The sequence below is a fragment of the Coenobita brevimanus genome, chromosome 95, assembly GCF_032717465.1.
Source record: "Coenobita brevimanus isolate Jiangsu-jjx chromosome 95, ASM3271746v2, whole genome shotgun sequence".
NCBI lineage: Eukaryota > Metazoa > Arthropoda > Malacostraca > Decapoda > Coenobitidae > Coenobita > Coenobita brevimanus.
In genome coordinates this window covers 33,730,342-33,742,402 of record NC_137048.1, presented here as the reverse complement: position 1 = coordinate 33,742,402, position 12,061 = coordinate 33,730,342, and the positions used below count along the sequence as shown (strand labels likewise).

Here is a 12,061-nt window from a genome sequence, read left to right as displayed (position 1 = left end):
TGTGAACTGTTCCTCAGGTAATTACCACAGTTTCAAATTGTGATCTTAACACTATGTAATAAGTATTTATTTGATGTTAAACCCTGGCTATGACTTCCTCTCCTCTCCCAAAGGTGTACAGTAAAATTACGGCCATCTAATTTACCTTGTATTATTTTATAGATTTTCTTAATGTACTGCTGCTTTACATGCTGGCAAGCAAAAATGGCCTGATTTCTGTCTTCCTAAGTTGAAGCTACACTTAGTTGACTATCAGCCAGTGGCCCAACAAAGGTGAAGGGAAGAGTACATCAAACAGAGGGAGGGGAGAGAGAAGGATTGGGAAGCAGACTGTACTTACTGCATTAATATAAACATTATAGAGGGAGGGATAAAATGGGGGGGGAGGAACCAAGGATTTTATCTCTAATGAGGTACAACAAGAAAGCTAGACAAGTAGTAATCTTATCAGAAAGAGACAGAAAAAAAATGTATTGAAATATAGTTACTAATGGTGTGTGGTATGTACGAGGACTACTGAGCCTTATGTACGGGCACTGAAGCCTATGCCCAGAATTGGACACACACACAGACACAGACACAGACACAGACACACACACACACACACACACACACACACACACACACACACACACAAATCTGACCGAAAATGAGGGCTTATGACTGTATAAAAGATAAGCAGTTTGTCCTCTCACCTGGTCAAAGTCTGAGATGACCTCATTAAGAAAGCGGAGACACTCAAGGCCTTGATTGTTGACAGACTCCTCAGAGTAAAAGTCTGCAAGAATAAGATAATACAGTACTGTGGTTAGTTTCCTGATGCAAGCACAAACTAATGTTACCAATGGCTGACTGGTAGGAAATAAGGGAGGGAGACCTGGGTACCTACCCCACCTCCTCAGTAAAAAAAGTAACACCAATACAGTACTACTACTCCATTACTACTACTACTACTGTAATAATAATAATAATAATAATAATAATAATAACAATCATTATAATTCTAATAATAATGTACACTGATACAAAAATGTCATATGACTAATAGTAATAGTATCAGCAGTTTCCCCAAATTTATAGAAAACAAAACAGCAAGGCATAAAATGAAATATACAGTATATCTGCTTGGTGGTACCCTTGTCCCTTAAAAAAAAAAAAAAAAAAAAAAAAAAAAAAAACTACCACTCATACTGCAAAAGAAATATGTTTTTTGTGCTTGTCACTATAGTTTACATTGTCCTGTAAGTGGTATGTAGTGGTAACCACCATCCACACATTTGATGTAGTGCTGCCTACTTCTTCATTCACCTTTATCATTCTATCTCTGCATTTGCCCTCCTCTCTTCCTGGTTCTCCTTTTCCTCCTGTCAATTATTGTTACTCTTCTTTCCAATTCAGGTAGCTCTACACAGAGTGGTAAGCCTAATGGCTTCCTGTAACCCAGGGAACTATTTATGATACTGAGTGGTGAGCATATAACCAGATAATGGGGAAGCCTGGTGCCTGCTATGATGCCACAACTACCTAAATGGAGTGCTTCAAATCTGACATGCATCCAGAAACCAAACCTCCACATTTTCCCTGCTCTGTAAGGTACTATCAACCACAACGGAACATCAGATCAATGCATGGGGCTTCCCTGCTACAGCAATTGCTTGCCTGTGGTCAATGGGCATGCTCTGCCAGACAGACTGGGGTTGATCAATAACAACAACAATGTCCTGATATCCTCGTCATTTTACGAGCTCTGTTAAGTTCAATAAAATCCTCTGTTGGTTGTCAAGAGAGAGAGAGAGAGTCATTACAGCTGTTAAAAAGGAGCTAAAACTATACAAAGTGTGTACCTTCATCAGATCAGAAAATATATTGCAGTTCCATAACCATAAACAAGAGATAACTTAGGCAATTTCTGAGATTTTTACACATACAATTTTTGACTGAATGCTACTGGTACTGGAACTGCTGAGTTATCAACAGATGTCAACCATTAATCCCTAAATACCGAAGCATGTCAAAGTACGTGTTGAACACCTTAGCCCCCTCAGCCGAATCACAACAATATAGCGCACCTTGTAAAAAACTGCCTGGACCTCGATACATCTACAGTCTCAGGCGCCATGTTTCTGAAAGTTTCTGAAGTACTATGAGGCACTGCAGGATTACTCCCCATACGTGAAGTATCTCCCCACACCTGCAAACACACCTGCTTGCATGGTTGATATGCTAAATCACATAGATTATGTTTGTTTCAACTAGCCAAATTGGTTGTTACCGTAAATGATCTCCCAAGGTTCAATGTACTCGTTGTGGGCATTCTCCCTGATCGAATCTTATCTCCCCACATGTATATACACATCTGTTTCCATAGTAGTTGGTAAAGAACAAACTAAAGTGCTCTACTTTGATGAGAAAAGATGGTTTTATCCAACCTCCATACCTACAAATCTTCTCCCCACAGGGTACTTTATCTCCCCAAAAGCAAGTAATCTCCCCACACCCCAAAACACCTGTTCTCGGGCTTGGTGTGACATATGATATTGTAATGACCTATTTCAGTAATAGAAATAGTTAGTTATCAAAACTATGGGGACTTTCGAAAATTTTGGGGGCAACTATTTTTTTTTTTTTTTCAACTTTGACCCTCGATTGTGCGGTAACCATTGGGCCTAGGGGGGTGCCGATTGCGCTGTCAGGTGTGTAAATTCTTCCTCTTTAGGCAGAACATATTGATCTTCCCCTTGGTGAAAGTCGAAAAAACATGACCGAATTGTGGCTCCAGTGGCAGACAAGCCAGATCGAATTGTGGTATTTAGGGAAATCAACAAAGTTTATATATTTTGGTTTCATTCTCTTAATACTGTCTGAAACCATAAAATAATCAGAGATATCAGTGATTTCTTATGATACTGATCTAAGGCCAGCACACACCTGGTAACTATGAATATTTGAGGGTTCAGTATCTCTGGTTCATTTCTAGCCATACCATCCATCCATCCATCATCCAGTCCTATGTTGCCCCATGAGGAGTGTAGGAGCCTGGGGCTAGGCATGTTGGTCCTGACATTTAAGATGAGAGTGACAAACCGCACTCATCCCCGAGTGGCATGATGTGAGCAATAAACCCCAATCATCCCTTGGATATAAGCCTACACAGGCTCAATCTGACGGAGCTCCTTAATTACCCACTAAACCACCACGTGCCATAATTTGGTTATATGGATACCATCCAGCATAGCAAATGATTTCCTGGTGTACAGGAAACCATTTGGCTTGTCACTAAGTGTACAGTCACCCATAGGCAGAAGGAAGAGGAAAGAATGAGGGAAAGAAAGACCGAAGAGCAAGTGTAAAGTCACCCATAGGCAGAAGGAAGAGGAAAGAATGAAGGAAAGAAAGACAGAAGAGGAAGAAAGGAAGAGAGGAATGGGCAGACACCGAAAGCAGCACTGCGCTGAGTGAGTGGACGGTGAGTGTCCCCATCAACCACAATAATTTAATTAGTACAGTATATTCCAAAGGTTATAAAAGAATCATTCAGCCACTGACCTCCAAAGTTGGGCATGGAGGCAAAAAGGACACCAATCTCATCATAACTCTGAGAATATAACTCCTCGTGCTTCTTTCTCCTAATGCCCATGAAGTGCGTGGCCACATGCTGGGGGAGGATATTGTACACCAGGGCCTCATTACGCTGTCTGATGTCTGCTGCACGTTCTCGTTGCTCTTCCACCTCACGCCGCCACAGATATAACAACCGTGATGTCTTCTCAGTCTGATTGGCAGGTCAGATGGAATCATGTCAAGAGTGTGTGCTTGGCATAAATCAATCTGGGATACGTTTAGCTCAATATGGCCATTTTGGTAAGGCATGATAAGTTGGAGTTAAGTTGAGAAGGAACAAGGTAAAGGAGTACATGAAGAAAAGAAATGTATCATGGAAGAAGTTGCTATCTGGTAGAGACACTAACATCTTTTGTTAAGACCATAACACACAAGCCAAGTGAGATTTGGCTCAGAAGGGAATACAAGCAGGCTGGAATGCACAGCAGTGAAAATAATGAGATGGTTATGTAGGCCCTCACTGAGTGACAGAACTGGGAATGTGCCACAGGAGATATCTAGTATAACAAATATTGAAGAGGTTATGCAGACTGGAAGACTGGATGATCTGAACATGCTGAGATGAAAGAGGATGACTGGCTGAGCAGCATCATAGGTGTGAATGTGGAAGATAAAGTGTCTAAGGACTGAGGAAAATCTGACAGATATTCTATATGTGAAGCACAACCACGCTGAAAAAGAAAATAAATATATATATATACCCTGTATTCAAATAGTTATGCCTGTGAAGTGGAACTGAGACACCTTAACTCCTTTACTTAAAAAAAAAAAAAAAAAAAAAAAAAAAAAAAAAAAAAAACTGAGATATGGGGGAGACTCAACCCCTTCAAAATCCACCTACAGCCATATGATACTGCAATATCCATCACACTCAACCTTAAAATGTACTTACTTTTTACATATGTTTACCTGGTAATTATAAGCTTAACATTTACTATTTTGCTATGTTAGCAACATGTAGTGACTTCCTTAAACATTACAGTCTAACCAACAGTAATGCAGAATAATTTCACAGTAATCATTAAATACCACAATAACTTATATTCAAACATGAGCTATTTGAGAGGAGCATGTGAGTTACATGAAGGGACAGACTGACTAATGAGGAAGTGAAGGAGAGTTGTGGTGTGGATGTGGATGTGATCATAAAAAGGATTAGGAGAAATACACTGAGGTGCTTTGGCCATATGGAGAGGATGGAGAGCAAGAGACTAATAAGGAGAGTGTAAGTGAGTAATGTGGAGAGGAAGAGTATAGGGGAAGCTGAGGATGAGATGGAGGGATGGAGTGGGAAGGTATATGAGAGAGGGGTGTGTGAGCTGGGAGGAGGGCAGTGAAATGGTAGGGGACAGGGTGACATGGAGGTGATTTGTTTGTGGCCACTCCTTACAGGATTGAGGTGTCTGGCAACAGACAGATTGAGATAAACATGAACATTTTCCAGAGGTAGTAGTTCAAGTTAAACACGTAAATATGGCATTATGTAACACATAAATACAACTGAACAACAGAAAGAATCAATGAAAGCTCTCAAAAACAGTTCATCAGTACAACTATGATGCTCGTCTCAGATGGGCCAGAACCTTAACCAACACAAACACACCTAATGCTAGCCTCAGTTCATCCCCAGCCTTAACCAACCCAAACATATCTAAGTTTTAATCAACTAAAAACAAAGCCTTAAGAATAATAACAGGATAAGACCATAAATACTGATCATCTATATCAACAAACAAAAATATTTCCAGTCAAGGATCCTATGAATCAGAAAGGCACCCAGTTCATTGCTTCAGCTCGTCTCATCTCACCCCAGTAACTTTACAGTGTGTTACATCATCCCCTCTACAAAGAAGCAAAAATGAAAAACCACTCAACACTTCACAAAGTGTCTCAGTAACATCCTCCTCTCAACTCTTCATAAACACATCCATAAATACAAAACCTTCATGAAACAATACCAGACATCCACTCCTTCAATACATGTACCACCCTACCCAGAGAGTTATGAGTAAACCTAGCAATATGGCAATGCAGTCATCATCCTTTCCTGCTACAATATCAACGCAAAATACAGGTCACACACTACCCACACTGCATGCAACCCTCCACCACACCACACTTACTCACTTCATGCACTTAACTATCACAACACAGACAATCCTTCAAGTGAACCTCAACAAAATATCTCTGGGACCAACCAGCTGACGTGGCTGGTTTCCTGCTGCTCACTGGGGTCACACACACACACACACACACACACACACACAAATATGATATAGTCATGAACTACCAAGAAAATTATACAAAATTATCATAAACCTCTACAAATAATTTTTCTTTACTGATTTCTCATGTGTTTCATATTTCATTATCCCCTCATATACTGATTATGCAATTTAGCAAAGTGGCAGTCACAACAGAAATTTATTTACCTCATGGATGTCTCGGCGCTTTTAAAGGTAACTGGAAAGGTGTGGCAATAATGGGAGAGAGCCTCTGGCAAGTTTTGTGCAACAAAACTAGATCAAATAGGCTTTAGTGGGGCAATAAATCTGGCATAGTACATTTATGGCACCCCAAGCACCGCCCTTTCCCCCTGCCACAGCATATACAAAGCACTTGAAGCATAAGGTTAAATGATGCATGAATGACTCCCAGTTTTATGGTTTCTCTTTCTTAGTTTCTTCATCATACCACAAACCAACTTCAGGTAGGAATATGGGGTTGGAAGATGATGATAACGAGGGTGATGATGATGAGACTGAATTTGGTGTACAGTAAAAATTGCAAATTCTTCAAAAGGGCACCCTCATGAATACTAGGAGTTTTATTATTTCAATTTGTGCAAGGCTTTGCTGGAGGTTCAGTTAATTATATTTCTTGGATTGTGTGGGGTTAACAGACACTGAGTTTGATTAAATTCAGAATGAGCACACTACATCACTGACCTACAGCATCAGCTTGAATACAGACCTCTGACTTATGCCTTTAACCCATCACTCTTACCTGTCTGTTAAGAAAGATGAGAAGAATGGTGATAAGACAGAGTTCTATAGATAGACTGAGAGGCTCTTGTACACCCCTGAAAGAAAAGCAAAAAACATAATAAATTATAAAGTAAGACTGGTGAGGCTAAGGCTGGATAATAAAATGAAGCAATATTAGAGAATGACAGGGATTCACTGTATCAAAACGTATTCACAATTGTATACTTTTTTCTCTACTTTGTAACACAAATTCATTTTCTTACTTATTATAGTAATTCAACGGTTTTCAATATATAGCTTAAAAGATGTGTTAAAAATGCAGCATCTGATATCTGATCTCGAAATACCCATAAAGGTACTGGATACCCACTGGAATAAATCACAGGTACAGTGATAACTCAGGATTTATCACAATAAGTGATAAATGTGGCGTGAATAAATGACAGAGGTTTGGACTATTAAAGGCATCCACACTTGAAAAAAAGGGGAACATGTTTGAGTGAGCACGCTTTCTAGTTGTCATTTTAGCTTCCCAAAGATGAGCCTACATCACCTGTAGCTTTGATAATTTCTGACACAGCTCAGTTTTCATTTTTTTTAAAGCAATATGGTACTAGATTTTGAGAAAAGGCACTTAAGTAACACCAATTACTTTTTCATATGCTTTCCAATGAGGTGTGCAAGTATGCCGCAGCATTAATGATGGATGAAATAGTCCAATCCTGGTGCTCAATTTGGTGGTTTTTGTCTTATACGAGGTCTGTTCAGAAAGTATTCGACCTTAGGCTCTAAAAAAAAAGTAAACAGCTAATCTGTTGAGCTAGGACACTAATCCCCCTCAAAGCAGGCCCCTTCTGACTTGACACATGTAGCTTTCCACTGCCTGGGACATTTTTCAAGGTCAGTTTTCGATATCTCCTGCAGGTGCTTTGTTGCATTCGTCATGATCTCTTCTCTTGTCTCAAATCGGGAACTCTTCAGCGGAGTTCTGAGCTTGGGAAATAACCAAAAGTTGCACAGAGCCATGTTTGGTGTGTGGGAGCCTGCTGGACCTGTGAGATGTTGTGCTAGACCAAAAATTCCTGAATCAGTTGAGAATAATGGGCAGTGGCATTGTCATGGTGCAGCTTCCAACTTCCTACTTTCCAAAGGTCTGGTCTCTTCCACCAAACTGCTTCACAAAGACGACGGACAACATCAAGGTAGTTATGATTGTTGACAGTCTAACCTTCTGGTGCATATTCATGATGCACAACACCACGGTAAATGAAAAAACTGTCAATATGCATCCACATTGCTGTGGACCTGTCATGCTTTTTTTTGGCTGAGGCACCCCTGAGTGCTTCCACTGGGACGACTGTGCTTTGGTTTCTGGGTTGAACCCATACACCCAAGCTCATCTCCAGTGATAACAGTCTTCAGAAAGTCTGGGTCATGATTTGCACACTCCAACCTGTCTTGAACAATGTTCATCCACAGAGCTTGCTGTTCACACAAAAGCAGCTCTGGAACGAACTTGGTGGCAACTCTTCGCATGCTCAACCCATTCATTAAAATTTTGTGTGCTGATCCACTGCTGATTCCAGTTTCATTAGCAATTTCTCTGACAATCAACTAATGATTTCCCATGACCAAATCGTAGACATTCTTCACATTTTCAGCACTCTTTCTTGCAGATGGCCTCCCAGGATGTGAGCTACTTCTGACTGACATTCAGCCATTTTTTAAGCAGTTGTAGCACTCCTTTATATGCGTTACCTCATGGTTTCATTCCCCAAAACTTGCTGGATCTTCTTGATAGTTCTACCTTGGGTACCACCGAATTATTGGCAAAATTTATGCAGTAACAGTGTTCGACTTTTCTGGTCATTGTGACAAGCGCAGGAACGCAACGAGTGTAAGGTGCACAACCATGAGCACAGGTTGGGTTGACTGATAGCCACTGAGTCACTTGTGGTGGCTGGCATTATTCACGCATGCGCATGAAAGTCCTGCACGGCGCTACATAAGACCCTGCCCCTATCCTCTAACTGGCTAGTGAGAAAAAAAATGAGGCTGGAAATAACTAAATTTTGGTGCCATTTGCTTTTATTCAACTATATGGTGGCAAAATTTGAGTGAAGTCACTTTAGTAGCATCTCTTACTTTTTCATAAACTTTCCAATAATGTGGAAAGATTTACTGTTGCTTTAACAGTCTTTGAAATTATCCTGTTTTGGAGCTGTGATCTACTATCTTCTATATAGAGGACACTCTATCATTATAAGCTGACTGCCATTACTTAATTGCTAACCACCAATCACTCAGCTACATGGAGTATAGTGTTCTTGCTCGCCTGCTTCACTCACTCACTTGGACAATAACTGACAAGTGGGATAACTTACAGTGGTGTGGTGTGAATGAATGATGGAGAAGTGTGCTGCTGTTGGTGGTGATGATGGAGGAGAAACAAGAGGTTCATGCCACACTGAACACCAGTCACTGCCACCATCACCACACTTTTTAGTATGTAGCTCACCTGCAACACATCAACACCATCAGTATTCTAAAGAGAAGAGGTGGGGATACCTCTCTCTCTCTCTCATATATTATACATACACACACACACACACACACACACACACATATATATATTGCCAGACGCCATAATCCTGTACAGGGTGGCCATTTGACTCTGAGTTATTTGTTTTACAGGGAGGGGCACTAACCCTCCACCAACCCACTTGACACGTAGAGAGCACGTATGGTTTGGTTATATGGTTACCACCCAGCGTTGTAAATGGTTTCTTGGCTTACAGGAAACCATTTGGCTTGTCACTCAATGTAAAGCCACCTGTAACGGAAAGAAAAGCATTAAGTAGTGACAGGAAAGATGGGAGAAATAGGAAGAGAGGAGGGCAGGCACAGAAAAAGAATGATAAAGGCTAAGGAAGAAGTAGGCAGCACTACATCAAGTGAGAGGATGATGGTTTTATATATATATATATATATATATATATATATATACATGCTCCCTACGTGTCAAGTGGGTTGGTGGAGGGTTAGTGCCCCTCCCTGTAAAACAAATAACTCAGAGTCAAATGGCCACCCTGTACAGGATTATGGCGTCTGGCAATATATATATATATATATATATATATATATATATGGAGGTGCCAAAATATTCCATATTTCATGGGAGCAGAACATGTACCATAATGCTGACCACAAATGGCAAGTGTTGTCTCTTCACAACTGCTTTTCTTTGGCTTTTGATACATGTAAATTCAGGTACACATCTTTACTGCACTTCAACTAATTCAAAACTATGGTAATTGAAGCAAAATAATATCCATATATTATATAATTTTTGAGCGTTCTAGACCAGAATAATAGACTGCTGGAATTATGGAAGGTTGGAAAAAAGTGAGTTTGCTCTATGCCTACTGTCCTTCATTACACATTCATAAAGTATATCTAAAACTCGTGATAATAAAGAGTCAAAACAAACACAATAAAAATATGCTAAGGCCAGAATACAAAAGGCTGGAATACTGGCAATAGTAATGTACTGTAGGGATTTTATCTTTCCACCCAAGGTTAATGTATAGTATAAGTAATGATGCTATAATTTATTTAATAAAAAAAGGAAACTTACTTGTGCAAGGAGTGAGGCTGCAAGAAGTATAAGCAAAGTGAAGTATGTGTAGTAGGCTGGATGAGGACAACTACTGTGCTCCTCCCCCTCGCCTGCTGTACTGTTATTCTCCACTCCTGCAGCCAATGTCCACCCATCCACACTCTCATAAAACACCTCACTGCTACTGGTGCTGAAGTTGACGGTGGCATTGGTGGGAAAGGGAGGTGTGATGGTGCTGGTGGTGTAATTGGCAGTTGTGGTGTTGGTGGAGGGTGACAGCAGGTTGTGAAGTGGTTTGATGCACAGGTACTGCAAGAGAAAAATGCTTTATCTAGTTTTCAATCATTAGATATTCTCTGTTATTCCTATCATATCTCCATTTTAAACATTATGTATCAAATGGGATGATTATGGGCAACAATGAGCAACAGTACGTAAGAAATTCTGATAGTGTATCTGTAAAAGTACAAAGAACAGTCATATCTTCACTGTAAATGTTCAGTTATAAAATAGGTACTGCAGTTTTTTGTAAACACGAGAGAAACCTAATGAACACTGTTCACAAAATATGACTATTAACCCCCTTCAGCACAAGAAGTTTCACCTAAGATGAATAACAATGTCTGACTCAGCCAGAATAATGTACAAAACATGTCCTTCTTGCAGGCAGAACAAAATAATCTTGTATTTGCCAGAATAAAATTAGCAGCATATTGCAAGCAATTATGATAAAATACAAAGTGCATACTTTGTCTCAAGTCAATACACTTTCATTCTGTTCAAAATACCTGGACACAATACATTAACAAAAAAAAAAAAAAAAAGTGAGGAAGAAAACCATTCCAAGTGTTAACCAGGTGAATAAATACTAGACTGCTCTTGCACTGGATATTTGTACTGGAAAAAATGTGAGTATGGAAAATTAATATATAATAGCCAAAACATAAAACGAAAATTCCAGATCTGTCTAGTGGCCGCTAATACCACATTCCACCTTTTTTTTCTAATTAAAGTATTTCATATATATATATATATATATATATATATATATATATCTCATCTCATCTCATCAGCCGTTTGAGTGTCCACTGCAGGACCGGCCAATCCCTACCGAAGTGGGGACGATACAGCCAATGTATCTCTACCAAGTGGCTTAGGCTGTCTAGTAGAGATTGTACGTAGGATGCAAAGTGCTTGTAAATGTAATTGTTGTGTTGCAGTGGCTTTGGATGTGTGTGTATTCTGTGAACCAAGTGTAATCGGCCCGCGCAAGCCGACTGGGTGCAAACATACTTTAGTATGCGACACTGGTTCAGCCACAGCACCCCTTATGTCCGCCAATGCAATACGTGGCCAGAAGAACGCTCCCAAAGTTTATTACCCTGGTGGGGCGCGAACCCTCTTTCTTCAGTGTACTAAAACGCACACTTTACCACTGTACCATAGAGGCTTCATATATATATATATATATATATATATATATATATATACAGTATATATATATATATATATATATATATATATATATAAAAGAGAGAGAGAGAGAGAGAGTGGCTTGGTCCATCCCAAACTTCTTGTCAGTAATCTTCAGCCATGTGATTTCATCTCAACAACATCTCAAATATTTACTTATATAGTACATTTTTTTTTTCTTCCCCATGAAGAGCTTAAGAGCTCATGGGTTAAGCTTCTCGGTCCCAACATTTAAGGCAAGGGTGACCAGCCTCGTTTCCTCCTGAATGGCATTACACGAGCAATAAAACTCAACCATCCCTAAAATAAAAACCATTACTGGCCTCATCTGACTGGAGCACCATAAATCACTAGACCACCT

The 12,061-nt window shown here is 39.8% G+C and overlaps 1 protein-coding gene across 1 annotated transcript in view; it reads right to left on the bottom strand.

Annotated features, from left to right (window-relative positions):
* LOC145413282 (adenylate cyclase type 3-like) overlaps window positions 1-12,061 on the bottom strand; it is a 186,824-nt gene that overhangs the window by 7,082 nt on the left and 167,681 nt on the right. Inside the window, exons 13-18 of the mRNA XM_080283011.1 lie at window positions 10,505-10,536; window positions 10,246-10,462; window positions 9,059-9,126; window positions 6,628-6,703; window positions 3,547-3,772; window positions 696-778 (exon numbers count right to left, since the gene is read on the bottom strand). Of these exons, the coding sequence (XP_080139137.1) occupies window positions 696-778; window positions 3,547-3,772; window positions 6,628-6,703; window positions 9,059-9,126; window positions 10,246-10,462; window positions 10,505-10,536 (702 nt within the window). The remainder of the gene's footprint in view (window positions 1-695; window positions 779-3,546; window positions 3,773-6,627; window positions 6,704-9,058; window positions 9,127-10,245; window positions 10,463-10,504; window positions 10,537-12,061) is intronic.